Source organism: Pleurodeles waltl, chromosome 12 (assembly GCF_031143425.1).
Source record: "Pleurodeles waltl isolate 20211129_DDA chromosome 12, aPleWal1.hap1.20221129, whole genome shotgun sequence".
Classification (NCBI taxonomy): Eukaryota; Metazoa; Chordata; class Amphibia; order Caudata; family Salamandridae; genus Pleurodeles; species Pleurodeles waltl.
Genome location: NC_090451.1, coordinates 688,830,636 through 688,858,159, shown reverse-complemented (window position 1 = coordinate 688,858,159; position 27,524 = coordinate 688,830,636). Strand labels below are relative to the sequence as shown.

The following is a 27,524-nucleotide window of genomic DNA, read 5'->3' as shown; positions in this document are numbered from 1 at the left end:
AAGAGACTGCAAATAAATAAAAGCTGGGCGACATTTTTTAAAGTGCATAGAATTTAAAAGTGGAATCACAAACACTTTCCTTAATTCAGAATAAAATTTACAAAAGAAAACTATATGCTTTGTACTTTGATTGGACAATGAATCACAAGGACATTTTTCTAGAGCTGGAGTCCAGACATTAGTAAGTAGAAAACTGACGAGGCGATGAAAAGTCTCTAGTCTTAAACGTGGGACGACGTATCGGTGCCTCGAATTCAGTCCGTATTTTAGATATGGTTCCATGCCATCTACTTGCTGTAGCAGAAGATTCCTCCTTACACTAGCTTTCTGTGACTCAATGGCCCACCTCGAGTCAGCCAGATAGGTGAGGCAGATGTTTTTCAAACCTTTCCTAGAAAATGATTCCAGCTTGTCTGGAGTAAAGAATAACTCAGGGTGGCCCAAGTCCGTAAGGAAATTCTTTATACAGTTCAGCCATGGAATTTGTAGTGAATAAGTTAATAATTGAACATCTTCAATGATAGCCCTATTCAGCCTAGCAGAGTCAGAAGTCCATACCTGGTGCCAAAGTAAAATTGGTTGCGTGCTTATTAAATCTGTAACATATGTTGCCCCCATTTCTGTATGACACACCAAAGTTGAAGTAGATTTTGGCACACTTAGGATGGACCTTAGAAAATCATTTTCGGCTAGCTGTATGGCATTGCATTTCCTGTATCCCCAAAGGCCTGCCCCATACAATGCGACAGAAACACATTTGGAATTATAAATTGCCATCATATCTTTAGGGGTAGCCCTACCAACCTTCTTGGAAAAATTATTTACGGCCATGATAGTTTTCATATATAATAAATTCCTAGACCTAATGGCTTGCGACCAAGTACCTTTCTTATCAAACATGATTCCTAAATAGGAAAACATTTCTGTGTCGTCTAATTTGACACCTTTTAGCGTGACTTTGAATTTATTTTACAGGTTTTGTGCCACAGGTCATTAGAAAGGTTTTGGAATGATTAATACTAAGACCTAGGTCTTCCATATAGTTATCAAAAGTTGTTAACGATCGCTGCAAGGCTACTGGGTTGCGCGCCATCAGAACGGCATCGTCCGCATACATAAGTGCTGGAATCTTTCGAGGACCAACTTGTGGAAGGACTCTGCAAGCAGTAGACAGAACATCCTCTTATTAATATATAAGGCGAACAATAAGGGGGCTAAAACACAGCCTTGACGTACCCCCCGCTTTATAGGTAAGGCAGAGGTACATTCCCCCTGGGACCATTAACGCACCATAGCACTGGCTCCTGAATACAGTTCCCTGATGAAGTGAACTATTGTAATATCTACCCCCATATCCAGTAAGATGGGCCAAAGTTTACTGTGGATTACACAGTCAAATGCTGAAGTCAGGTCCACAAATGAAAGGTATAAGGCTCCTGGCTTGGCCTTGGTATATTTGCCAATTATAATATCTAAATTCAGGGCCTGTTACACCGTCCCTATCCCAGCCCTGAAGCCATATTGTAGATCTGAAAGGATGTTATTAACTTCCGTCCATTCCTGCAGCCTGTTTAGTACAATGCGTCCAGCAATCTTTGCAAGAGTATCAAGCAATGAGATTGGTCGGTAACAAGCTGGATTTTGGTGATCTCCTTTTTTAAATATCGGGACAATAATGGACTCAGCCCAGGTTGAAATAAAGGCTTTGTCACAACAGGCTTGTAAGACCTGTGTCAATAATGGGCCCCATAGTAAGACATTTGACTTATAAATGTCGATTGGGACACCATCTGGGCCTGGTGCTTTTCCACTCTTGCTAGTGCTAATAGCATCAATAACCTCATTTAAACTAAATGATGGCATAATAGGGTAGGAGTCCAACCTATGGGCGTTTAGGTCTAGAGCTAGGTTTTCTGAGGAGTATATTCTGGGAAAATAAGTAACCCACTCCTCTTCCGTGATGGCTATTTCGATAGTTGGTGGCGTTCTATAACACAGGAGGGGGGAGTTCACTATCCTCCAGAATGTCACATTGTCATTTTGAAGACTTGCGTCGTGAAGAGAATGCCATGCCTCATTTTTGAAGTTCTGTTTCCTGGTTTTTGTAGCCTTTTTATACTCTCTCCTAAAAAAAGTGGTTTCATATTTGTCAGGGTTTTCGCTGTGTAGGTGCTGTTTAAGTTGCTTGTGGGCCTGTGTACATTCACTATCGAACCACCCTTTGTCTCCCCGTAATCTGGTTTTCCCCATACTTGCTGTAAGAGACTGTTTTATTCCAGTAGTGATTGTGGTGAATGCTTTAATACCCTCCTGTGATCTTGTATTATCTGAAAGACAAGTTTCAAACTCATTAGAGTATTTAGTCAGCAGTTGTTTCATAAAGCCTATAGGTTCAATCTGAGACCACCGAATAGTGTAACCATTCCTTGCGCCCAATTCGATATTCACTACCCTCTCTGCTGGACCCCTCTGTTTATTTATAGCTTGAGGCAATGCAAGGCTTAAACTTTGAGGATAGTGATCGCTGAACACAATAACATGAGTTTGATACTCAGATGTGCAAAAAGCTAAATTGTTAGAAACTAGTATAAAATAAATTATTGTATTAGCGCATCTGCCATTAAAAGTAGGTTTTAGCTGTGAGTTGCTAGGACTTAGAGTACTGCAGAAAAAAAGGTCAAATTTGAATAAGACATCATTCAACAAATTACCATAATGGTTATGTGTGAAGTGGAGTGAGTCATCAATTCCACCTGTGCCAAAGGAACAGGGTTTCTCGTCTATTTGAGGGCACAGGTGAGTATTCACATACTGTCAATTGGTAAAACGTGTTAGAAATTGAGCTAAAATCCTTTACTAAATCAAACTTATTGGAAATAAATGTGGACAGTCCACCCTTGGTCCTGCCCCATGAGCTAGGAATTGCAGGGGTATGAAATGTCCTAAAACCATTTATATGAAGAGGATCCACGCACCAAGTCTCTTGTAAACAAACGCAAGAAAAAGATCTGATAAATTCTAGCCACTCCTCATTCTCGATTTTAGTACGCAGACCCGCCACGTTCCAGAATAAAAAGTTATCTACTGCTATGTTTCTACCCGGTCCCACAGATATGTGTTGTGTCACTTTCCTTGTTGGTGAGGAGATGTTAATCTCCGTCTCTATATGGAATATGGGAGTTGATGTAGATATAGCGAATTGGATGGAAGCTCCACTTATTGGAGTTTCATCAATAGCGTTCTGTCTGGGTAATTTTTCCATTTCCATCCTTATGTCTCCCATGCTCCCCACCAGGCCATCACCACCCTTCAGTAGGTCAGGCACAGAACTCGTTGGTACAAGGCTAATCCTGCACACTCAAGTCCTTTTATAGTGATTTGAACAATACACATTATGCAGAAAATATTGTGACATTTTAAAATACATGACATTTATTAAGAATGGGTTTAGGAAACTAGAGTGTTACATCACATTAAACGCATATCTTTTGCTTTCTGTTCACACACATGTATTTGTTGAATACGCAAACATTCATTATTAATGTTAACTTTTCACCAGAAACAGAATATCAACTTACACTTATAAAACATATTGCATTAATTAATTTCTTGCACATCATTCTTTTCCTGTATGTAACACGGAGAAGAGAGTTCACATAGTGGACAATGAAACTTTCACTCCTGCTAACCGGCCACAGAGTTCCATCTTATCAGCTAAAGAAATGATATAGAAACGAGAGAGACAACCATTTGGAAATTAATTCACAATTGTTTTCTGTTTTACAAAGAAAGAAACTTGTGCACACTGATTTGTATTGCACTTTTTGAAGTCAAAATGTTAGCAACTGAAAAATGAAGTGAAGTGAAAAATGTAGTCTATTAATTAGCTGTCTCACATATACCTGTGCCACCCACTCACCACAGTGTGTGCTTGCCTCCTTGTTGCATCAGGTCCGGTAAGCAGCGCCCTCAGCATGCAGTATGGGGCAAGAGCGGTGGTGATGACTGGAGGGGTCCTCGTCTTTTTGGGAACTCTTCTGGCCTCTTTTGGAAACTCCTTGGTGCACCTCTACCTCACCCTGGGAGTTTTGGCAGGTGGGAGACATTCCCAGAGAATGGATGAGTCACCTATGTGTGAGAGGGAGAGATTGTCCGAGCTTTGGAACCAAGAGAGAGCATGTGATGTGGTCATTGGTGCCATATTCCTCCCCTCCTTCTTACTTAATGCTGTTCCCGCACAAAAAAAGAAAAAAAATCAGAAACAGTGTAGCGTTTCATGGCATGTTCTGTTTTTAATCTTTCTCCACCTTTATTTTCATTTTATGTTCTGTGGCATGTAGTTAGATCTGATTGTATGTCAATTAAGAGTTGGCAAGCTGGAAGGTAGTGCCACGCCCAGTGTGTCGTGGACCAAGGGCCTGATTTAGATATTGGCGGATGGTACTCCATGCCGTACTCCATCATAACGTTGACAGATATCACCTATGGGATTTAGATTTTGGCGGACGGGATATCCGTCACCGTTGTGCCAGAGTAATTTGTCCACCAATATCTAAATCATACACCTAAATTACCTAAAATTGACAACAGATGCAGACCCCTCTTTACATTTATGACTGAGAGTACAAACCTAAAACACAGGAGACAGTGCCCTTCTCTAAAACATCTCTGCTTCACTTAAACCCCTCTACAAAAGTGGGACAACATGTGTGGATCCAATGCAGATGGGCCCATCAACCAGATGACTCAAGGGCTTACCATTCAGAAGTGCTGACTTCGAGTAAGCATTGTACTCCAAATCCTGTTCTATCGGCAAGGAAAACCTTGCTTCAGGCACTAATTATCAGCAGACTAGATAACAATTATTAGCTTCAGCAAATTAGACCATATTCTCTAAACTACAAGTAGTTCAAAACACAGTAGCCCCTTTCATTTGCAACCCCCCTTAATGTTCTGCTTCCACACCTCTTCTGACAGCCTTACACTGGCTGTTTGTAAGTGTAGGAAGTTGGCTCTGTATGTACTATTTCAAAGTAAGAAATAGCATGCTCAGAGTCCAAGGGTTCCCCTTAGAGGTAAGATAGTGGCAAAAAGAGATACTTCTATTGCTCTATTTCGTGGTAGTGTGGTCAAGCAGTAGGCTTATCAGAGGGTAGTGTTAAGCATTTGTTGTACACACACAGGCAATAAATGAGGAACACACACTCAAAGACAATTCCAGGCCAATAGGTTTTTATATAGAAAAATATATTTTCTTAGTTTATTTTAAGAACCACAGGTTCAAGATTTACAAACAATACTTTAAATGAAAGGTATTTCACTCAGGTATCTTAGGAACTTTGAATTATCACAATAGCATGTACAGTTGTGGTACAAATGGCAATACGTTATTTTAAAAGTGGACACAGTGCAAAAATCAACAGTTCCTGGGGGAGGTAAGTACATTTTCACAGGTAATTAAAACACTTACAGGGATCAAAGTTGGGTCCAAGGTAGCCCACCATTGGGGGTTCAAGGCAACCCCAAAGTTACCACACCAGCAGCTCAGGGCCAGTCAGGTGCATAGGTCAAAGTGGTGCCCAAAACACATAGGCTTCAATGGAAATAGGAGTGCCCCGGTTCCAGTCTGCCAGCAGGTAAGTACCCGTGACTTCGGAGGGCAGACCAGGGGGGTTTTGTAGGGCACCGGGGGGGGGACACAAGCAGGCACAGAAAGTACACCCTCAGCGGCACAGGGGCGGCCGGGTGTAGAGTGGAAACAGGCGTTGGGTTTTCAATAGAAATCAATGGGGAGACCCGGGGGTCTCTTCAACGATGCAGGCAAGCACAGGGGTGGGGGCTCCTCGGGGTAGCCACCACCTGGGCTAGGCAGAGGGTCGTCTGGGGGTCGCTCCTGCACTGGGGTTCGGTTCCTTCAGGTCCTGGGGGCTGCGGGTGCAGTGTGGTTTCCAGGCGTTGGGTTCCTTGAAGCAGGAAGTTGCGGTCAGGGGCAGCCTCCGGATTTCCTCTGCAGGCGTCGCTGTGGGGGCTCAGGGGGGTCAACTCTGGCTACTCACGGGCTCGCAGTCTCCGGGGAGTCCTCCCTGTAGAGTTAGTTTTCCACAGGTCGAGCCGGGGGCGTCAGGTGCAGAGTGGAAAGTCGGGAAACGTGTGGTCTTTAAAAGTTGCTTCTTTGTTGCAAAGTTGCAGTTTTGTTGAACAGGGCAGCTGTTCTCGGGAGCTTCTTGGTCCTTTTAGATGTCAGGGTAGTCCTCTGAGGCTTCAGAGGTCGCTGGACCCTGGGGGATGCATCGCTGTTGCAGTTTTTCTCGAAGTGGGGAGACAGGCTGGTAGGGCTGGGGCCAAAGCAGTTGTCGTCTCCGTCTTCTCTGCAGGGCTTCAGGTCAGCAGTCCTTCTTCTTAGGTTGCAGGAATCTCGTTTCCTAGGTTCTGGGGGCCCCTAAATACTGAATTTAGGGTTGTGTTTAGGTCTGGGAGGATAGTAGCCAATGGCTACTAGCCCTGAGGGTGGCTACACTCTCTCTGTGCCTCCTCCCTGTGGGGAGGGGGCACATCCCTAATCCTATTGGGGGAATCCTCCATCTGCAAGATGGAGGATTTCTAAAAGTCAGAGTCACCTCAGCTCAGGACACCTTAGGGGCTGTCCTGACTGGGAGTGACTCCTCCTTGTTTTTCTCATTATCTCCTCCAGCCTTGCCGCCAAAAGTGGGGGCAGTGGCCGAGGGGCGGGCATCTCCACTATCTGGGATGCCCTGTGGCGCTGTAATAAAGGGGGTGAGCCTTTGAGGCTCACCGCCAGGTGTCACAGTTCCTGCAGGGGGAGGTGAGAAGCACCTCCACCCAGTACAGGCTTTGTTCCTGGCCACAGAGTGACAAAGGCACTCTCCCCATGTGGCCAGCAACATGTCTGGTGTTTGGCAGGCTGGCAAAACTAGTCAGCCCACACTGGAAGTCGGGTATGTTTTCAGGGGGCATCTCTAAGATGCCCTCTGGGTGTATTTTTACAATAAAGTGCACACTGGCATCAGTGTGCATTTATTGTGCTGAGAAGTTTGACACCAAACTTCACAGTTTTCAGTGTAGCCATTATGGTGCTGTGGAGTTCGTGTTTGACAGACTCCCAGACCATATACTCTTATGGCTACCCTGCACTTATAATGTCTAAGGTTTTGCTTAGACACTGTAGGGGCATAGTGCTCATGCACCTATGCCCTCACCTGTGGTATAGTGTACCCTGCCTTAGGGCTGTAAGGCCTGCTAGAGGGGTGACTTATCTATGCCATAGGCAGTGTGAGGTTGGCATGGCACACTGAGGGGAGTGTCATGTCGACTTAGTCATTTTCTCCCCACCAGCACACACAAGCTGGCAAGCAGTGAGTATGTGCTGAGTGAGGGGTCCCCAGGGTGGCATAAGACATGCTGCAGCCCTTAGAGACCTTCCCTGGCATCAGGGCCCTTGGTGCCAGGGGTACCAGTTACAAGGGACTTACCTGGGTGCCAGGGTTGTGCCAATTGTGGAGACAAAGGTACAGTTTAGGGAAAGAACACTGGTGCTGGGGCCTGGTTAGCAGGCCTCAACACACTTTCAAATCATAACTTGGCATCAGCAAAGGCAAAAAGGCATGGGAGTAACCATGCCAAGGAGGCATTTCCTTATAGTAAGGAACAAAATAACCTTCAAAATCTGCTGTCTTACACACAAATCTTTAATGGGGAAAGCCCCAGCTACTTAAACCAGAAGTTCAGACACTATTGCTCAGTTAGGCACTTGAGATCCATGGATAAAGCTTTACTACCGTCCTGTGTATCCTACAGTCAAGATCTGGAGGAAAGTCTTTCTCTTATCTGGCTCTCTCTTACTGGAATGCTTTGCCATACCACATTCAAATGTGTACAGACCATATCAAATTTAGGAAACTGCTCAAGACAGTGCTGTTTTAACTTAGCTTTACATTTATGCTTGCAATCTGTCCAAGCGCTGAGATACCTCTCCCGGGGTGATTTGTGCATGAGATCAAATTAAATGAACATAACATAACAATTGTTTTTTAATTATATTTTTATTTATATTTCATTGAACATTTCCCCCTATTGTTTACTAGTGCACTGTCATGTGTGTTTTCCCTCCGTTTGTCCCCATTCTCTTGCCCCCCCTTCTCGTGCTTCCCTGGTTTTCTTACCGTCAACATTCCACTTTATTTGGATTTTTGCACAATGTATATGCTGGGATGTTTGGAGACCTGTCACCGGCTGGGGACTACAGTAAAGGTGATTCTTAAGGTTTATTTCCTGCACCTTTTTATTTCTACAGGAAGCTGTAATTGGGCATCCCTTGGGAGCTGTGTGTCTGTGTTTCTCTTTGTGTGTGTGCGCCTGTGTGAAAGAAGTTCCTCAGAGGCCTAATCAGGCTACACTGAGGAGTACACTGAGAAAGGGGATGGTGCCAGTGGTAGGTGGGTGTCATGACTGAGGCAGATCATAACAATTTTTGTTTTCTTCCCACTCAGGCTTCGGTTGGGCTTCGGTATATTCACCAACCATGGCCACCATTCCAAAGTACTTCATCCGCCGAAGGGGCCTAGCACTGGGCTTGGTACTCACCGGAATCGGCCTCTCCTCCATTCTCTTATCACCACTCTTCCAAGTTCTCATTGACATTTACAGCTGGAGAGGGGCTCTTGTTATCATCTCAGCAATAGTATTGAACCTGTGCATCTGTGGAGCCCTTCTTAGGCCTGTCCACATGCTGCAAGACCACCGGCATGGCCAAGCACAAGCAGAGAACCATTCTAAGTGTGCCTTGTTCTTGCGCAAGTTGACCTCTGACCTGGACCTCAGTCTGTTCTGGAATCGTGGCTTTGTGATGTTCCAAGCTGCTAATTTGCTAGTCTGTACTGGGATGTTTGTGGTTTACGTCCACCTGGTATCACATGGCAAAAACTTTGGTCTCAGCAGCTACGAGGCAGCCTTTCTCATGTCGGCGACAGGTCTAGCAGACACAGGGTCTCGCTTCCTATCAGGATGGTTTGCGGACCTCAAGCTTCTTACGCCACTGCAACTCGTGGCTCTGTGGAGCTCAACAACTGGTTTCACTATGCTTCTCCTGCCCCTCGGCAAGACCTTCCCTGGCATGATGGCCCTTGGGGTGATCTACGGCCTGACCACTGGTGCCTATACAACAGTGTTTTTTGCTGGGCTGGCCGATCTGGTGACTATTGAGAGGATGACCAGTGCAATGGGGCTCTCCATGATGGTCGTAGGCTTTGGTGCACTGTTGGGTCCCCCATTTTCAGGTAAAAGAATTGGAATAAATTAAAACATATTGCAAAGGGCCGCGGGGGAGTTGAGCAGAGGCGGAACGAGACATAGGAGTAGTATTGGAGGGATGTGGGAAGGGTGGGGAGCGGGAAAGATCCACACTCAACAAATGCATTAGTACTAGAGTTGGACAAGGTTAGGAATATGTGACTGGAAATGGACAGAAAAGGAGATACCACATGCAGTGTTGTAGCTGGTTGTTTCTACAATGCTGTAGCGCTGACACACCTGCAGTGGCAACAATAGTCACTGCACACTAACGCGTTACTCTGGATCTGGTGTCCACATACACATAGCAGCTTGAGGGAACTTCTGTGTTTCGGTCTCTTGTCAACTTCATGCCATGGGCTGGCATTGGGCAACCACTTCTGTGATCATGACAAATGGTGATGAGGGAGTCCCCTTCCACATGAGGATCCCACATCCTCTCGGAGAGTGTATTCAAAGATACAGGAATACCACCAATATCTAACAGCTCCTGTAAAAAATAAAAAAAGACTTTATAACTGTTTCTCTAACCATCCTCATGCAAGAGGACCTCCTACATTCTCTCTAACAACATTCCTTGGAGGGAATCAAAGTGTCAGGGGGAAAGAAGAAGAAAAATAGGGTATAAAAGATTACTGATTACAGCACATATCCTCCCTCCCCTACTGAGGTAACATATAAAATACTTTGGGCCTCATTATGATCTTGGCGGTCTAGGCCGCCATGCCAGCGGTGGCGATAAATACCGCCATCCGGCATGGCAGCCCAGACCGCCATATAATGACCCGCCCAAAACCCCACAACGGAATACACCGCCGCCGCCAGCGGTAATGCTGGCAGGGGCGGTGTATTCCAATCCCACAGGGCCGCGCTGCAAGCAGTGAAACCCATTCCGCCAGTCTTTTCCCAGCGGTTCACACCGCCAGGGAAGGGCTGGCGCAATGGGTATCTTGGGGCGATTTGGGGGCTCCCTGGGGGCCCCTGCACTGCCCATGCACTTTGCATGGTCAGTGCAGGGGCCCCTGTGCAGTGTCCCATCGCGCAGGTCAGATCTGCGCGACGGGTGCAGCTGCACCCGCCGCACACCAACATTGGCGGCGGCTCCATTTGGAGCCGCTGTCAATGTTACGGGCCTTTTCCCCACTGGGCTGGCGGGCAGAAACACTGTTTCCGCCCGCCGGCCCAGCAGGGAAAGCATTATACGGCCGGCGCGTAGTCGCGCTGGCGGTCACCTATTGACCGCCAGAGCGGATCTCGGCGGATCATAATGAGGGCCTTTGTCTTGAAATTATTCAAGTAAGATTGCTCATTTGGTAGTTCTTTAAGCAGGTGGGATTTTTTTGGTTGCCATCCTTGACCTATATAGGAGCATGCAGTACTCTATCATGTTTCATCTTTATAAGATGTCCCTTTACCTTGACGAAATAGGATCATAAAGACTGGATATGAATAACCGGTCAATACTCTAATGCTGGCCATTCTCCAGCACAATCACATTCTTGCCAACTCTTACAACTTTGTGAACGTCTGAAAAATTGGTCATGTTAGCCTATTTGAGCTCTGGTTTTAATATGTGGATCCAATGTCCAGCTCTCCAGGAGTATTCTTTCATTGTGCGATCTTTGCTACACTTTCCTCATACTTTTCTTGGTACCGTCATACTTTTGGCACTATGTTTTCCCTATTGGCAGTCCCCCCCAATTCCACTGTGGACCACTAAGGGGACATTTTTTGTGCCAGGTCTTCTTTTGATGGCCACAAATTGAGAAATCCCTTGACAGAACTGAGTGTCATACTGTAAGCCACCATTACATTCTGTAGAGTTTCCTTGCCCAGGATACCTTCCTTCCTGGCCAACTGGAAGCATTCCTTCACCATAGAAATTTACCATTTCCACTTTTCCTGTTCATCCTGGGGCAATAGAGTCGCACTATAGTGTTTTGATCTTCAGTTAATCCCAACGTTTTAGCATCTCCTGTGATGTTCGATGTACATTATCCAAGTTAAGAAATTCTAGTACACTGTTGTCCATGAATAACTCCCTCAGAAAATCAATAAGGACGTTTTAGTGGTGGTTCACAATTTTGGTCACTGAGCATCTGTAATGTTAATCTCTCAACACTAGAATGAATATTCCTCCATACTGATCTATAATAACCAGAGTTAATTTAGCCCATGGCTTGGATGATACTTCTACTGGTGAAAGAGGGGTTTTATGAATCTACTTGACCTTGACACTCTTGGCACACCTAATACAATCCCTCACCTTGCATTTAACCATAGAGTCTGATCCTGAACACCAATACAAAGACCTTACCCTACTTTTAGTAAGGTTTCTCCCTAAGTGACCTTCATGTGCTTGTTCCTTAAAGAAAATGGGCTACTATTTGCTACCTGTCAGCATCTTCCCCCCTTCCAACTATAATTCATCCTTCTCCTCCAGTACTGTTGGAGGTTATTTTCCAAAGCTTGTTTTTAAGGCCAACCATCGACTACATGTTTTTTAGTTTTGTAAAGGGTTTCATCCTGCGCATGGAATGGACCTGCATCCCTCCAACCCAGAATCCAAAGTGACTCCAAGTACGAGCTGACTGATCACCTGATCTGAAGTCTCAGGGACATAAAAGACTTTCAACCAACCTGCTGCTACACCTGGACTCAGTCATCTGTGACTCAGCTCCGCCAAGAGGTGCCACTCTAGTTCTGGGCCCTTGGAATTGGGCCTATGATGCTTTGCTCCATCAGAACCAACACATCCCCTGTTGTCTGGGAAAAAACAGCACATCACCACTGTTTCACGGACAGGACCGGCGCATCGCCTTCAGAAACCAATACTGCAGCTTCTTCTTTGGTGCAAGGTTCCAGCATCCTCGTCGACGACAGCCTCAACAGCAAAGTCAATCCTCTGGAAGAGGATTCTACAATTCGGAAGAGATACACATTTCGAATTTGGCATCTCTGGAATCACAATTTAAAATCACAACTAATAGTGAAGTTGAATTCTAAATTGCAATTCTGAAATTGCAATTTAGAAAGCTGTAATTTTCTTACTTTAGCCATTTGATGCATGCTGTCTGTCTCTGATCACTTGTCAGGGGTGGGTGACAACTGGGCTTTGAGTATTTCCCCCTAAACAGCCACACACATGGGAGCTTAGGTGTTATTTGATGGGCCTTGATGGGCTATCCTGGCAGGATGGGAGGGAGGAGCTGGCCACAGCCTCACTTCAGCTGAATATGCCATGTTCTCTCCCCATGCAGAGAACTACATAACACACTGTAGTGAGTGTGGAGCCAGTATAAGTACTGAACCCTCAACACCACCAACTCAGTATACTTCTGTACCTTGGGATATCGTGCCAGTAGAAGGACTGCTGTGCTGCTACAAGAACTGCCACTCTGCTGGACTGCTGCCCTGGAAGAACTGCTTCCTGGCTGTGTTGACCTGGTGCCCTCCTTATGACGCTGCTCTTCCGCATCGCAGCCCCTGCCCTCATCAGACTTGATGTATCGCCTTGACTTTGACGGAACCAGCACCTGAACTCCACTGCATCTCGGCGCCGATGCATCGCCATCACTGCGTGGGGAATATCGGTGTATTTCCTTGACTGCGTGGTGAAACTTGATGCATCTCCTCAACAGCGCCGTTTGGCACCGACACAATGCTTTTGCCACCAGGATTTAAGGTACTTTTGTTCAGAAGGCCCAATAGGGTTCCTGTAGTCAGCCCACTCTCCATCGTGGTCGGCCTGAACTTTTGACTTTGTCCCGGTCCGGCATGGCCAGATATCCCAGATTGGCTCTTATTGCTTCTCAGCCCTATTTTACAGTGTATTCTTTCAAATTTCATGTCTCACTTTCTAATTATTGGATTGTGTTGTTATGGTCTTGCTTTTTACAAATAGGTTCTATTTTTCTAACCAGGTGTGGTATCTTTTTGTGTGGTGTTTTCACAGTTTTACTTTTTACAGTGGTGCACAAATACTTTACACAGTGCCTCTAAGTTAAGCCTGGTTGCCATGTGCCAAGCTATCAAAGGGTGAGCACAGGTTAGTTTACGGTTTGCCTGACAATAACCCTGACTAGGACTGTGGTTCCTATTTGATCAGGGTGCATAGATCTGTCAACCAGAAACCCAGTTTATAACAATATGACCAAGGTAGTTTACAGATACCAAATCAGGTCCAGGTGTATCAAGGGCTTTCATTGCCCTTGAATCATGCAAGAAGACACAAGGCAAAGCAAGCCCTTAAGTCAAAATAATATGCCATGAAGAGCCAGCTTGTGTGGCTCTGCATAGCATAGTAAATCTGGATTAATGCAAGGCAGTGCAAGTTGCTGCATTGCGTTACTCTGCATGAGGAAGGCGTTGTAGGAGGCAGGCCCAGTCTGTGGTGGACACCCATGGTGTTACACCTTATACTGTCAACCAGAAACCTAGGTTATAACAATGTGACCAATGTTGTTTACAGATACCAAATCAGGCCCAGATTTATCAATGGCTTTCATTGCCCTTGAATCATGCATGAAGACATAAGGCAAAGCAAGCCCTTAAATCAAAATATTATACCATGCAGAACCACCTTGTGTGGCTCTGCATTGCATAGTATATCTGGATTAATGCAAGGCAGTGTTGTAGGAGGGTGCCCAGTGTGTGGTGGACACCCATGGTGTTACACCTTATACTGAGTCCAGGCAAACCTTATTAGATAGCGTTACAGTGTCTAGATGAGCAATCCCAGGAGTAGAGTTTTGTTGGGATTCTCCCTGTCTCCAGCTTCCTAGAGGCAAATAGCTCCCTCAGTTCCTGGAAGGTGAGGCCCTCATACTGAGAGTTTGGGGCCTGAGGTGTGTCTGCTGCTGAAGGCATGTTACCTAGAGTAGCATGAGTGCACCTACCTACTCTAAGATTCTAGACTTTCTAAAGAGTTTAGAGAAAGGACTATGCTAGGCCCCCAACCTACCCAAACTAGGAGTCTTGCAATCCCTACTACCAAGTGTAGTGTGTCCTAAGGACTAGTAGTGACCTTTGCTGTGGAAAGTCACTGGTGACAGAGTGGTAAAGCAACTGCAAGTGTCTTATCCCACCACTGCACCACTAATGTAGGAGGCTGATCCAATGTGTGGTGGAGACCTATGGTGTTACCTTATACTGGGTCCAGGCAACCCTTATTAGATAGAGTTATGGTGTCTAGATAGCCATTGCTCTCTAGTAGTAGCTGTAGACGTATCTAGGAAAAGTGTGAAGCACTTGCAGTACCACAGTAGTCACACAGTAACTTATCACGCATGAAAGGAACCACACAGTGTTGCAAAAATAAAGGTACTTTATTACATGAACACCAAACTAGATTACTATAGGCAAACCCCCTTCTGCAGGTAAGTACACACAAAATATACACAGGTAAGTATTGGGAAATAGCATAAAATAGCAAGGGCCCTATAGAGGGGCCAAACCATATACTAAAAAAGTGCAGTGCGAGAATGGGTCCCTCCCAAGAGGATGAGGAGTTGTTAGCCAAGGGCTGGGAGAGAGTGGAACCCCAAGAGGTAAGTATCTAGAAGTTCCCCCGTGACCAGGAGAGGAGAGATAAGTTACCTGGTCGTCCCATAGTCTAACAAGGAAACTTGTAAATGGAATATTGCAAAAGCAGGCCCAGGCGGTTGGAGCCCAAAAGTAGATTCCGGATGAAGAGGACCTGAAAAAGAAGGGGACGGAGCCCAGTCTACACAGGAGTTTCTATATGGGGCAGGAGGCAAAGCCCACCCTTCTGTGGGTAAAGATCTGGGTCAACAGTGATGGATGAAGTCCAGCTGCAGTGCACAGGAGCTGCAGAGGAGTCCCTGAAGTCACCCAGGAGCTGTTCCTTATCGGTCACCGGATTACAGACAGGCCAGTGGTCAAGAGGACCACCAACAAGCACAAGCAAATGCAACTGGAGCTGCTGACCTATTTTGCATGAAAATGTGATATACTTCTCGTTCTTGATTTTTGGCTTTGAGTTTATTCCAAGTTTTTCTCTGTCTTGTTCGTTCCCTTGTCGTTAAAGTTCAAATTTCGCTATTGGACTCTTCCTCTGTCACTACTGGTTTATCCTTTCTAGCTGGTCCCCTGTTTGCCTCATGTTGCTTTCCTCTGTATTTGTACCTGAGTGCTATAATATATTTATGATTTGTTGTTTTGCTTGATTTGATTTTGGGGCCTTTGCCCTCTGTTGACCCATTGGTTCTTTTGGTTCCACTTCTAGTTCACAAAGATTTTCAGGGGATATTTTGATAATGTTTTGACTTCCTGCTGGTTGCCTTTCAAAATGTTTGATAATTACTGTAGTCTGTCCAGAAATAGCATTCATAGGTATGGAGCATGCTGAAGATGACGGTTCACTGGAGCCCTGGGTATAAGGCAGTTCAATGCTTGTAATTTGTTTATCAATGCCTGCACTGGGAACGCAAGCCTGATGAGGAGATGTATTTGAGTATCTTGTTTATCGGTCTAATGCCTAATTTCTGTTGAAATTGCATCCATTTTTATTTAAAAGAGAGGTCCATGAGTCCCCTTTGTCTGGCTGTGTGTCAATATCTGGTAATAATATGGTTCCTGAATATTACAAGATATGGACACACAGCCACTCCCCCGCCACGAACATATCTCACCACACCTCAAATCCCTTCACTGGCTCCCCATAGACAAGAGAATCACATTCAAGATCCTCATCCACGCTCACAAATCCCTCCACAACACCGGCCCAACCTACCTCAACGAAAGAGTGAACTTCCACACTCCCAACCGCAACCTCCGATCAGCCGACCTCGCCCTAGCCACAGTCCCCCGCATCCAACGCACCACCACAGGAGGCAGGTCCTTCTCCTACCTCGCCTCCAAAATCTGGAACTCCCTCCCCACCTACCTTGGCAAAACCAAAGACCTCCTGCTCTTCAGAAAGAGCCTCAAGACATGGCTTTTCGAACAGTGACCCTCCCTACCCCTCCTTTTCTGATCCCCCCCACCCCCCAGCACCTTGAGACCCTCACGGGTGAGTAGCGCGCTCTATATTGTTTTTTGTTTGATTGATTGATTGATGACAGCCAGACAAAGAACAAGCATTTGCAATGCAATGGGTTTCGCATTTGCTCGAGTTAGAGCTAGTAGTGTTGCAAATTCCTAACAGGACTTTTCTTGCCACACAAACTGAAAATGAAAAGTAAAACAGTTGACATAAGCAAGCCATTTTCAAAGTGCCACGGCTGCCATGAGCGTGAACGTGAAGGAGAGACACAAACTGAAAAAGAAGTTTGCTCGCAGTCAAAGTTATCGTCAAACGTGCAATTATCCATATAACAGGGTCGGTGTAAAAGGTGGTAACAAAACCGCCCCAAGGCGGGACAGCATTTACCAATGTTAACAAAGGATTTTTGAAAGGCAAGCCCAAGAACGATTGATAGTGAAGGGCGTACAGTGGGTGTGTTTAAAAGCCCAGATACATACCAATACGTTGGAAAAGCAGCGCTTGCGCAATGCTATACTCGACCTGAAATATGCAGAAAGAAGCCAAACCTCCCTCACGGACACCATGGTACATGGAAAACTTCAAAAAACACCCAGGTCATCCAGATCAAGAAATCATCAGAATTAAGTGCAAATGTAAATACAGAAGCGTTTATCAACAGTACATCATCAGAAGTAACTCCTGTGACTGAAAAACATCGGATCACAATAGGGCATCACCAGTATAGGCAGCAAACAAAAAAACAATAGTCTACAAGTCAGGGCTTGCCAACCAGGTCTGTGGTAAACCAGTTACCAAGTGTACCTACAATAAGCATAACAAGCTCAAATGCAAATTTAACCCCAGAGAGAACAGCTGTGATGGTAAACTACCCACTTTCTAAGGAGCATCACCATCGCTATTTACAACCAGCAAAGGCCCAAGATATAACCAGCCCCATTGAGTCCAATGAAGAGGCCTGAACAAAATTACACGAGAAACGTCAGACGGAAGTACCTTGAGTACAAATCCAGGAACAAAATAAGCAACAATCAGCCGTAAAACATATGCTGATCCCCAAGTATAAATCTAGAGGAGTATTCAATAATTTAAATTGAAGGGTGGTGCTAAAATTATTAAGGAAAATAAGAACACTGGAATATATTGATCCACAATGCCTTACAACAATACAATTTGTACCACACCCGTAACAAAAAAATCGTGAAGCAACATTAGTTACATGAGCCACAAAGGGTTTGCTAGCCAAGTGTTCAAGAGTCTGCAAGTGAGGTGGGTGTGCTGCATGTGGTTGTGATGGTGGTGGGGGTGACTGCACATGTGGTGAATGGGGTGCTAGTCTGCATGTCTGCTGTTGTGGTGACTGTGGGCAATGCTGTACAGGTGGCAGGATGTGGGACTGAGGATGCAGTGCTTGCAGGTGTGAGTGCTGATGTGACTGTGAGGGAGGAGGTGGATGGGGAGACAGTGGAAGAAGTGTCTGTTGTGTGTGCTTCTGTGTGTTGGCGATGTGTACGCTTGTGGTGTGATCTGTGGTGCCTGTGCTTGTCTTTGCAAGTCCTGTCTGTTGTCTTGGGTGCATGCTGGTCTGATTGTGTGCTTGGGATGGGTGGGGGGAGAGGGCTCTGGGACTGGGAACAGGTAGATGGAGGGGGAATGGAAGAACCAGGGTCCCTGGATGCCATCAAGGAGGAGGTCAGAGCCTGAAACAAACTCTTTAGGGCAGCCAAGCCACCGTGAATGCCCTCCAGGTAGTCATTGCATTGCTGCTTCTGGGATGCCAGCCCCTGGAAGGCATTCACTATGGTTGACTGCCCTACAGAGATGGATCTAAGGTGGTCAATAGCCTCCTCAGTGAGGGCAGCAGGGCTGACTGGGGCAGGGGCTGAGATGCCTGCGACGAAGGAGACACCCATCCTCCTGGGTGAACAGCCACGGGCAACTGTGTGGGGAGCTACTGGAAGGGTGGTGCTAGTACCGTGGGCGGCGGAAGATGAAGGAGCTGGTGTGGCCCCAGAGGGGTCCGCCACCACCAAGGAACTTCCATTGGAGGAGGTATCTGTGACATTTGTAGCTCCTGTCTCCCCCGTGGTGCTCCCCTCGCCCTCCAACCCACTGGTCACATCGGCGTCGGTTGACACTGCCTCCTGGGTCCCGTGGGCTGCAGCTCCCCCACTCGCAGGTGCCCCTGCTCCTTCTCCAGATGATGCTAATGCACACAAGGACAGGAGAAGAAAAAGAAAAAAAGGGAGCACAGGGTCAATTACAGCAATAACAGCACATATGGTATACACGTCACAATGACTCCTTGGAACTAACACTGTGCAGTAACAACCACAATACCAAACCATTGCCTGGGAACAAAAGCAGAAATGAACTCAGACACTACCATCTGCACACCTACTGGGACTCACTAAGCCATGTCTGCTTGTTGACAAAGGCACAGCTACACTATTCCGACCAAGTGACTGCACAACGTGCAATTGCCGGGTCACACCACCTAGGCAGTGGACATCAGAGCATCACAACAACACCGGTGAGTCAGGATGTAGGTCTCCAATGAAGATGGAATATCAGCTAATTGCCAATACCAAATGTACATACCACTCACCATTGCCAAGTGGGTCTCTACAAGATTAGCTACACGGGCATATTGGGACTATAACCTTGCAACCAAACACTATGGCAGGCACCAGGAAAGAATTCCACACAGTGTGTACTTACCCCCTTGTGGCTGCTGTGCTGTCTTCAAGCACCCATCCAACTCCGGATTGGCCACCACCAGCATGCGGGCCATTGGGGGGGGTCAAGATCCGATGGGCACACCTCCCTCATTGGGAGGACATCCCCAGCTGGGCCTCCGCGGTCTTCCGGGTCCAGTGTCGCAGGTCCTCCCACCTCTTTCTGCAGTGGGTGCTCTGCCAGATATGTACCCCCATGGTCCGCATATCCTTGGCGCGCCATAACCCTTTCTTCTGATGGGCCCTGACCTGCATAGGTAACACAGACAGAAGGACAACATGAACGCCACACTACGTTCTGTTACAGCAATGGCTTGCATAGCTCCCACATCAAACTTACACATAACTCGTAACTCTGCGTAAACATTGCACGCAGCATAAATACACTCCCTTAATGACACACTGCCTGCACACCCATACATCTACATACAGCCATGTCGCATTCAAAGTACCCAAAAGGTGCTCATCTGTTGATCTGGAGGCCCATACAACTGTCCATACAAGGGTAGGACCCCATCCACAAGCTTCTCAAGTTCTTCAGATGTGAAGGTTGGGACCCTATCCCCTGTAGGATGGGCCATTGTGGGTTCCAGACACAGGACACAGCAGCACACGCAGTGGAGATGTTGTTATGGTGAGAGTCAGGAATCAAGTGAAGTGGGATACAGAAAATGGCGGTCATGTCCGCGCCGGTGAACACCGTCACCACCTGCGGTGATCATCATTGGCCCCTATGCTCCACAGACTTCCATGTTAACCAAGGAAGAGTTGCACAGTGGGGCAGACCGCCCTCCGCCATGACACTAAACGCCGGCGGAGTGAGGCCACTTCCACTTGTCCCTGCATGCAGGTACTGATGGCGATCAATTTAATGTGTGTCATAGGTACCGATGGTACACACCAAGGTAAATCCAATCTGCTACATACTTTGGTTTGGTTGTAGACCGTTTGCATGTAGAGGACACCGGTGCAAATTACAATCATTGGTTGCGTGAATTGGATGAGACTCCTCGTGTACAGTGATGTTGTGTGTCCATCCTTCCTGTTGTCACACACTTCTGATGTTTTGGTTTCATTAGATACTAACCACTGCGGAGGAGGAGGAGGAAGAAAGCACCCGTGTACAGACCCCTAGTCGACTTGGCTACACTGGAGGAACGCCACATTATACTCACCTATTGTCTGGACAGGGCCACAATCACTGAACTGTGTCAACATTTGGAGCCAGATCACATTCCTGCTATTCGTAGTACTGCAGCGATAACCCTTGCAGTACAGGTGCTGTCAGTGCTCCACTCTCTGGCCAGTGGTTCTTTCCAGATGACTGTGGGCTTGGCTGCAGGTATGTCACAGCCAATGTTTTCAAATGTGCTGAGTAGAGTTTTGGCTACCTTGCTGAAACACATGAGCAGCTATATCTCATTCCCCCACAGTGACGATTTGCCCACTGAGAAGGCTGCATTCTACACAATGGGACACATACCACATGTGATTGGGGCCACTGACGGGACCCATATTGCCTTGGTCCCTCCCAGGACAAATGAGCAGGTCTACAGAAATAGGAAGAATTACCATTCAATAAATGTCCAGATGGTGTGCCTTGCTGATCAGTACAATTTCCAACATTACTGCCACGTTTCCAGGATCTGTGCATGATGCCTATGTATTGAGGAACAGCAGCATCCCACAGATGATGTCACAACTACAGAGAGTGAGAGTGGCTCATAGGTGAGCTTGAAGTTTCACACAATGTATGTCACTGTATGCCACCTAGAGTGTTCCTCTGTGATATTGTACATGAGTAATGTGTGTCTCTCACTACTTCCAGGTGACTCTGGCTACCCAAACCTATCCTGGCTGTTGAAACCAGTGAGGAAAGCGAGGACAGGGCCAGAGGATCATTACAACAAAGCACATGGTCGCAACTGAAGAGTAATCGAAAGGACTTTTGGGCTACTGAATGCCAGGTTCAGATGCCTCCATATTTCTGGTGGATCCTTACTCTACGACCTTGGGAAGGTCTGTCAGATAGTGGTGGTCTGATGCATGCTGCACAATTTGGCCCTCAAAAGCCATGTGGCATTCCTGCAGGAGGAAGGGGGAGACAATGCACCTGTGGCAGCAGGGGACACTGAAGACAGTGATGAGGATGGTGAGGAAGAGGATATGGAAAACAGGACAGAACTGATAAAGCAGTACTTCCAATGATACTCAGGTAAGACTGTACTTCTGTTCATACTTCCATTACAATATTGTGCTGTGTGGCTGCTGTGTTGTGCCAAGCACAAATGTGTGCATTTTTTGACCTGACACTTTTCCATCTGTGGTCAGTCGTGCCAGTGTTATAGTGATAGTGATCAGCCCACACAATGTATCAGTAGTTTAGCATCTTCAAGTACATGCCCACTGCAAACTGTATCCTCATTCCCTACAGTACTTAGCATTTATTGCTGGGAATGTTATGTGAGTTGCAATGTGCTTACACAACGCTCTGTCACTTCATTGTCCCTGACAGTGTGACCCAGACTAGGTGGTCCAGAGGAGGGATTCACATATTGACAACATGGCATAGCTAATGCTGTGGTATCTTGTGTGAGGGCCTGAAATGAGTTGTTTCTCCTCACGTATGGTGTTTGGAGTCAATTGCTGTGCAGATTTCTGAGTTGAAGTGATCAGCTGAATGTAGGCTGTTAGGTAACAGGGGCTCATGTTGCTCTACTTTCTTTACTTCTCATTTGAATGTCACTAATGGTTTCCCTTTCTTCAGATGTTGGTGTGGTCACTACTGTGAACTCTTGTGATGCTTACAGACCACTTTCACACAGTTTGGTGGATGGTGACTTGTGGCATGCTCTCAAACTAGTTTTCTGTACCCCAAACTGACTGTCCATTGGATGGATTCACACTTTACGTTACATATGCACAGGATAATACAGGTCAAGACATCGCATATTGTTGTAATTAAAGCACAAACCTTCAGTAGTGTTTAAGTGTGTTTATTGAATTGACAAAAAAGGGATAGTGTAATAGGGAGGGGTGATGGTGGATGAAATCTTCAGTGTAGTGGCCCAGTTGGTTTGTAGCACAGGCCCAGTATCCATGGGGCCATATGGAAAGGAGCAATGGCAGTCCAAAGTCAACAAGGTGTCTCAGTGGCACACAAGGGAGACATTTAGGAGGGGCGTACTTCCTGGCAGTGGTGTTGGTCTTGGCTACAGTCTCTGGTGGCTGTCTGGGTCGCAGGGAACATTTGTGGGGTGGTTTTTCTGCTGTAGAGGGAGGGGTGCTGGTGGCCTGTGAGTCCTGTGGCAGGTCCTCCTGTCCACCAACTGCAGCAGATGTGGAGGGCTGTTCAGTATACTGGCCAGTGGAAGGGGACTGCTGGTGAATTGTGTACTCACGCATGATGGTAGTCATGTCACTCAGCACCCTTGCAATGGTGGCCATGTTGGTATTTAAGGCCTGCAACTGCTGCATGACCTTCTGGTGGTGTTCCCCCTGCAGCCTCTGGTTCTCCTGCAAGATGGTAAGTACCTGGCCCATCCTGTCCTGGGATTTCTGGTATGCTCCCAGGACATGTGTGAGGGCCTCCTGGGCAGTCGGTTCACTGTGTTGGGCCACCCCTTGGCACTCATCTATCCTCCCACTGGCCCTGGCCCCCTGTGCCTGTGTCCCCTGAACTGTGTGCCCACTCCCACTGAATCCAGGACCTTCATCATCTTGCCTGGGTGGTGATGACTCAGGTCCTTGTTCAGGTGGGCACACTGTTGATTGACGTGTCCTGGGGACAGAGGTTTGGGGATGTTGGGTGGCTGCTGTGGCACTGGAGTCCAATGTGGGGTGCCCAGTGGTGGACTGGGTGTTGGCTGTGGTGTTCGACTGTCCAGTGGTCCCTGGATGGGCCAGGGAGATCATCCAGATCCAGACATCCAGAGTTGCTGTCATCACTGGAGCCTACTTCTGGGGGAGGACTGGGTTAACGTGGCACATGCTGGCCTCTGACATTGGCTGGGGTACCTGTGGACATGTATGTGATTTGTTACAATTATTGTCAGTTACATATTCAGCATTTTTGACTTTCCTTATGGGATGGGTGTTGTTCATCCAACCTTTTTTGTATGGTGATGGATTATGGGATTGGTAGTGCTACATGCTGCCCATGCATTACTGATGTGTGTGCATGCTGAGCTTGGAGGGGTGTGCTTGCAGTGAGTAGGACATGCAGGGGTACACAGTTGAGGGTGGTTATGGGGGTGGTTCTGTGTTTGGGATGGAGGGGGGTGAAGGGAGTCAGGGTGATGGGGTGACGTGGCATGCAGGTGTAGGTGGTTGGGCAGTAATGGTGACTTACCAGTGTCCAGCTCTCCAGTGAGGTCCTCTGGATGCAGGGTAGCCAAGACTTTTTCCTCCCATGTTGTCAACTGTGGGGGAGGAGGAAGGGTGGGGTTCACCGCCAGTCTTCATGATGGCAATGTGGTGCCTGGATGCCATTGCACGCACGGTCTCCCCTAGGTTGTTCCACCTCTTTCTTATGTCGTCCCTTATGCGTGGATAGGTTCCCACAGAGTTCACCTTGTCCACGATCTTTCGCCATAGCTCCATCTTCTTGGCAATGGATATATGCTTGACCTGTGCACAGAACACCTGTGACTCAACCCTTACGATTTCGTCTACCATGACCCAAAACTCCTCGTCAGTGAAACAGGGGTTCTTTTTAGGGGACATGCCTATTGTGTAGTGTGTGTAGTGTGTGTGTTATGCAGAGGGTGGAATGTTTTGTTGGGATGCAGGGTGTGTGTGGATGTAGGATGCTGTGGAGTAGTGATTGTGTCCAGTGTTGTTGTGTGTTAGGTGTTAAGGAATGGTGTGGTGTGTGATGCGTGACAGGTGTATACGTGGTTGTGGTTTGTGTGTGCAGTTCTGTAAATGTTTGGGCTGGCAACGTGTAGCTAGGTTTTCGCGTTTGCAAAGACTTGTGGGTTGTGTGGGGTTGTGTTTTGTAGTGCTGTTGATGGGTGTGTACAGTGTGTGTATATGTGTCAGGTGTGGGTTTCTCAATCTGGCCAATGTTGGCTTCTGATGGTGTGGAGTGGCCAAATCGACTGCAGCGGTCCGCACCGCCAATGGGTAACCGCCACTGAGTGACTGCTGTGGTGATTCGTGGGTCATTATTTGGAGAGCGGTGTGTTGCAGGCGTGGAGGGGAGGGTGGTGAGACCGACTGTTTTTCACCATCGTTAGGTCTGGCGGCATTGCTGTTTTGGGTGCTTTCTGGCAGGTTTGTGTCTGTGAGTTTTTATCTGGCGGGTGGATTGCCACCTGCGCGGCTGTCTGTTCGCGGCCATTACCATGGCGGTCTTCTGAAAAGACCGCCAATGTCACAATGAGACCCATGATCTTAATGGGAGTCTTGGGTCCCAAAGTTCCATCTACTAACATGCTAAATCTAATTATTGTAAAATAAATAAACAGAGATCAACAAAGAAAGGGGCAAATCCTAAGTACCAGTGAGAAAACACAAGAATAGATCTGGCTACTTAAAAGCCTTAGATCCTGCCTGGCCCTGATGACCAGAAAGTCTCTCCAAAGCCTTCGATCCTGCCTGGCCATGATGACCAATAAGTCTCTCCAAGCGTTAGATCCTGCTTGGCCCTGATGACCAGAAAGTCTTTCCAAAGCAAAACTTCATCAACATATGCTCATGGAATGTACATGGTTTGGGTAAGATGCACTATGACACCGATATAATGAATTTCCTTTTGAAGTTGGATGTCGTTTTTCTGCAAGAAGTATGGAATCTGAACCCAACCCCTGTAATAGACTGAACAGAACATCATACTTTATCACTAAGGACATCATGTTTTGGTCATCCTAAGGGTGGTCTTTCCATGCTCAGGTCAACAGAATACAGCTGGACACAATAAAAAATCGATTTAGGAGTAGAGTGGCTGCAAGCAACTAAAATAATAATAAACGCTGAAAAAGCACTACTCCTTTTAAATGTTTACATCCACCCAAGCACATCTAAGAAACCCGAAAGGAGCACTACCTTGGTAAATTTAATAAAACCATTGCACAATTTACACCCGAACACACACTTTATGGTCTATCTATTTTTGGTCAGAGGGGACTTTAATTCCAAATTCATACCAAAGCCTGGCAGTGCCCTATCCTCAGTCAGAAAAATATAAAAATTCTCTCAACAAGTTTCAGATATAAACTTGCGACAGAGGCTAGAAATTAAAGATCTAAAAACTTCTCAATGGAGTGGTAAAGTAGGATAAGCCTGCATCTATAACCTACGTTAATGGCAGGACGTGCTCAATCATAGACTACACATTCATCAGCAGACATTGGTCAAGTCTTTTCAAATCAGCCCCAACCTGAAAGCGACCACTTTCACAGACATTAAAAAATTGAGCCACGAAACTGCCCAAAACAAAAGGATTAAGATGACTTCTGGAAGGTTACAATAGAAAAGGGCTAAAATGGCTTAGTGAAGATTGAGAGCAGATAATGGCAATGGTACACACTCAAGTAGAGAATGTAAAGGGCTAGGTGCAGAGGCAAAGCTTCACAACTGTCTAGACCCAACAAGGAAGCTACCCATTCAATCTCCCATTAAACAAGTGGTTCACCCCAAGATGGCAGAGGGCCCTTTAATGAGTGGGTGGACAGGGGAGAGCTTGTATACGAAGGAGCTGCAATATTTGAAAAAGCAAATAGCTGACCAACCCAATTCATGGACAGCACCATTTAAAAATAATGACGCACACCTTATTGATGACTAACGTTTGGAAAAAATGTTGAAGCAGATGGGAAGCCAGGCCCAAATGGCATTCCAAACGCTCTCTTTAAATATGACACAGAATTCTGAGCTGAATATGTCACAAAATTGTTCATTCAGGTTTACAGTACTAATAAGATCCCCCATCATGGAAAGGGAGCATCTTCCACCCCAAATACAAAATGGCAGCCAGCTTTCACTTTTAAAATATAGATGAATCACACTGACTGACGTTGAGGCCAAACTGTATGCCTCATGTCAACTTGAAGATCTTCAAGCTTCGGCTGACGAGAAGAAACTAATTCCAAAAAATCAAACAGCTTTCAGAGCAGGTATAGGGATAATCACAAACTTATCAGTGCTAAGTATATTAACAGAAAAAGTTACACATCAAAAAAGTTGTCTATTCACCTGCTTTGTAGATCTCAAAGCTGCCTTTGATAGAGTGCATCGGGATGCCTCTGGACAAAACTGGCAGCCGGGGATCTCCTGAGCAAACTGCTTCATGCAATTATCGCCCTGTACAGTGAAACATGCAGAGGTTAAGATTGAAAATGTGAGTAAAGTAACAGCCAAAATCCTTATAAGCCATGGACTGAAACAGGGGTGTGTCCTGCCCCCACCCTGTTCAATTTATTACTGGCCGCTCTGGGCAAAGATCTGGCAAAAGTCAAGGGGTTTTACCCAAACTTAGCAATAGAAAAAATCGGGTATGCAGATGACATAGTCATATTAAGTCAGACATCTTTAGAGTTTCAAAGGCAAAAATGCATCGGTCAGATACATAGAACATGAGGGGTTAGAGATGAATTTGAACAAAATACGACTACTCAAGTGAGTCAAAAGCCTTCTTGGCGTTCAAGGCCTAGAGGACTCCCAACTCACGGAATCTCTTGCTGCATGCTAAGCAACCCATCAGCCTCCGTAAATTGAGCCTTGTGGCCCGATAAGGCATAAACCCAGACTGGTCTGAGGTGACCAAGGAGTCTATCACCTGTGTGAGGCAGTTGGGCAGGATTTTAGCTAGGACTTTTATTTCAGTATTGAGAAGTGAGACTGGCCTGTAAGAGCCACAATCTTCCGGAGGTTTTCAGCCCTTGTGGATCAGAAAGATTGTTGCTTCTCTAAGGTCATGGAGCCCAGTCCCCATCTCTTTGGCTTTGGTAAACATATTTAACATTGGTTTCACTATTTTATATGTTATATTTAAAAAAAAATATGGGGAAGCCATTAGGGTCAGGGATCTTGCTCATGTTCAGTTGGGAGATAGCTTCCATCACTTCCCCTTCTGTAATCTCTCTGTCCAACAACCTGAGTTAAGTTGTGGGGTCAGCAGGTCCCTAGTGAAGGTCTCCAGATTGCCCCAATCTGTTGTAGTGTGGGCCCTGTGTAACTCTTCTAACCATGCTGTGAACGCCTGCACGATTTCTTGAGAGGTACTCCTTAACCCAGGCTCCTCTATTCTGACCCACTGTACCCATCGCTGTGCCTCCTCTTTCTTGGCTAGCCATGCTAACAATTTGGAAGCCTTACTGCCCACCTTGTATAATTTGCCATGGGTGGTTCAGAGCTGGGCTCTCGCTTCTTGATGCACCAAAGCTGAGTATTCACACCTCACCCCCTCTATCCTATGGGACAGGTCTCTGGATAGAGCAGCAACATAATCCGTTTCCCATTGTAGAAGTTTC

At 46.4% G+C, this 27,524-nt stretch overlaps 1 protein-coding gene across 1 annotated transcript in view; it reads left to right on the top strand.

Moving 5' to 3' along the window:
- Positions 1–27,524, top strand: part of LOC138267803 (monocarboxylate transporter 13-like) — an 85,098-nt gene that overhangs the window by 48,966 nt on the left and 8,608 nt on the right. The window contains exons 2-3 of the mRNA XM_069217012.1: positions 3,952–4,095; positions 8,508–9,293. Of these exons, the coding sequence (XP_069073113.1) occupies positions 3,952–4,095; positions 8,508–9,293 (930 nt within the window). The remainder of the gene's footprint in view (positions 1–3,951; positions 4,096–8,507; positions 9,294–27,524) is intronic.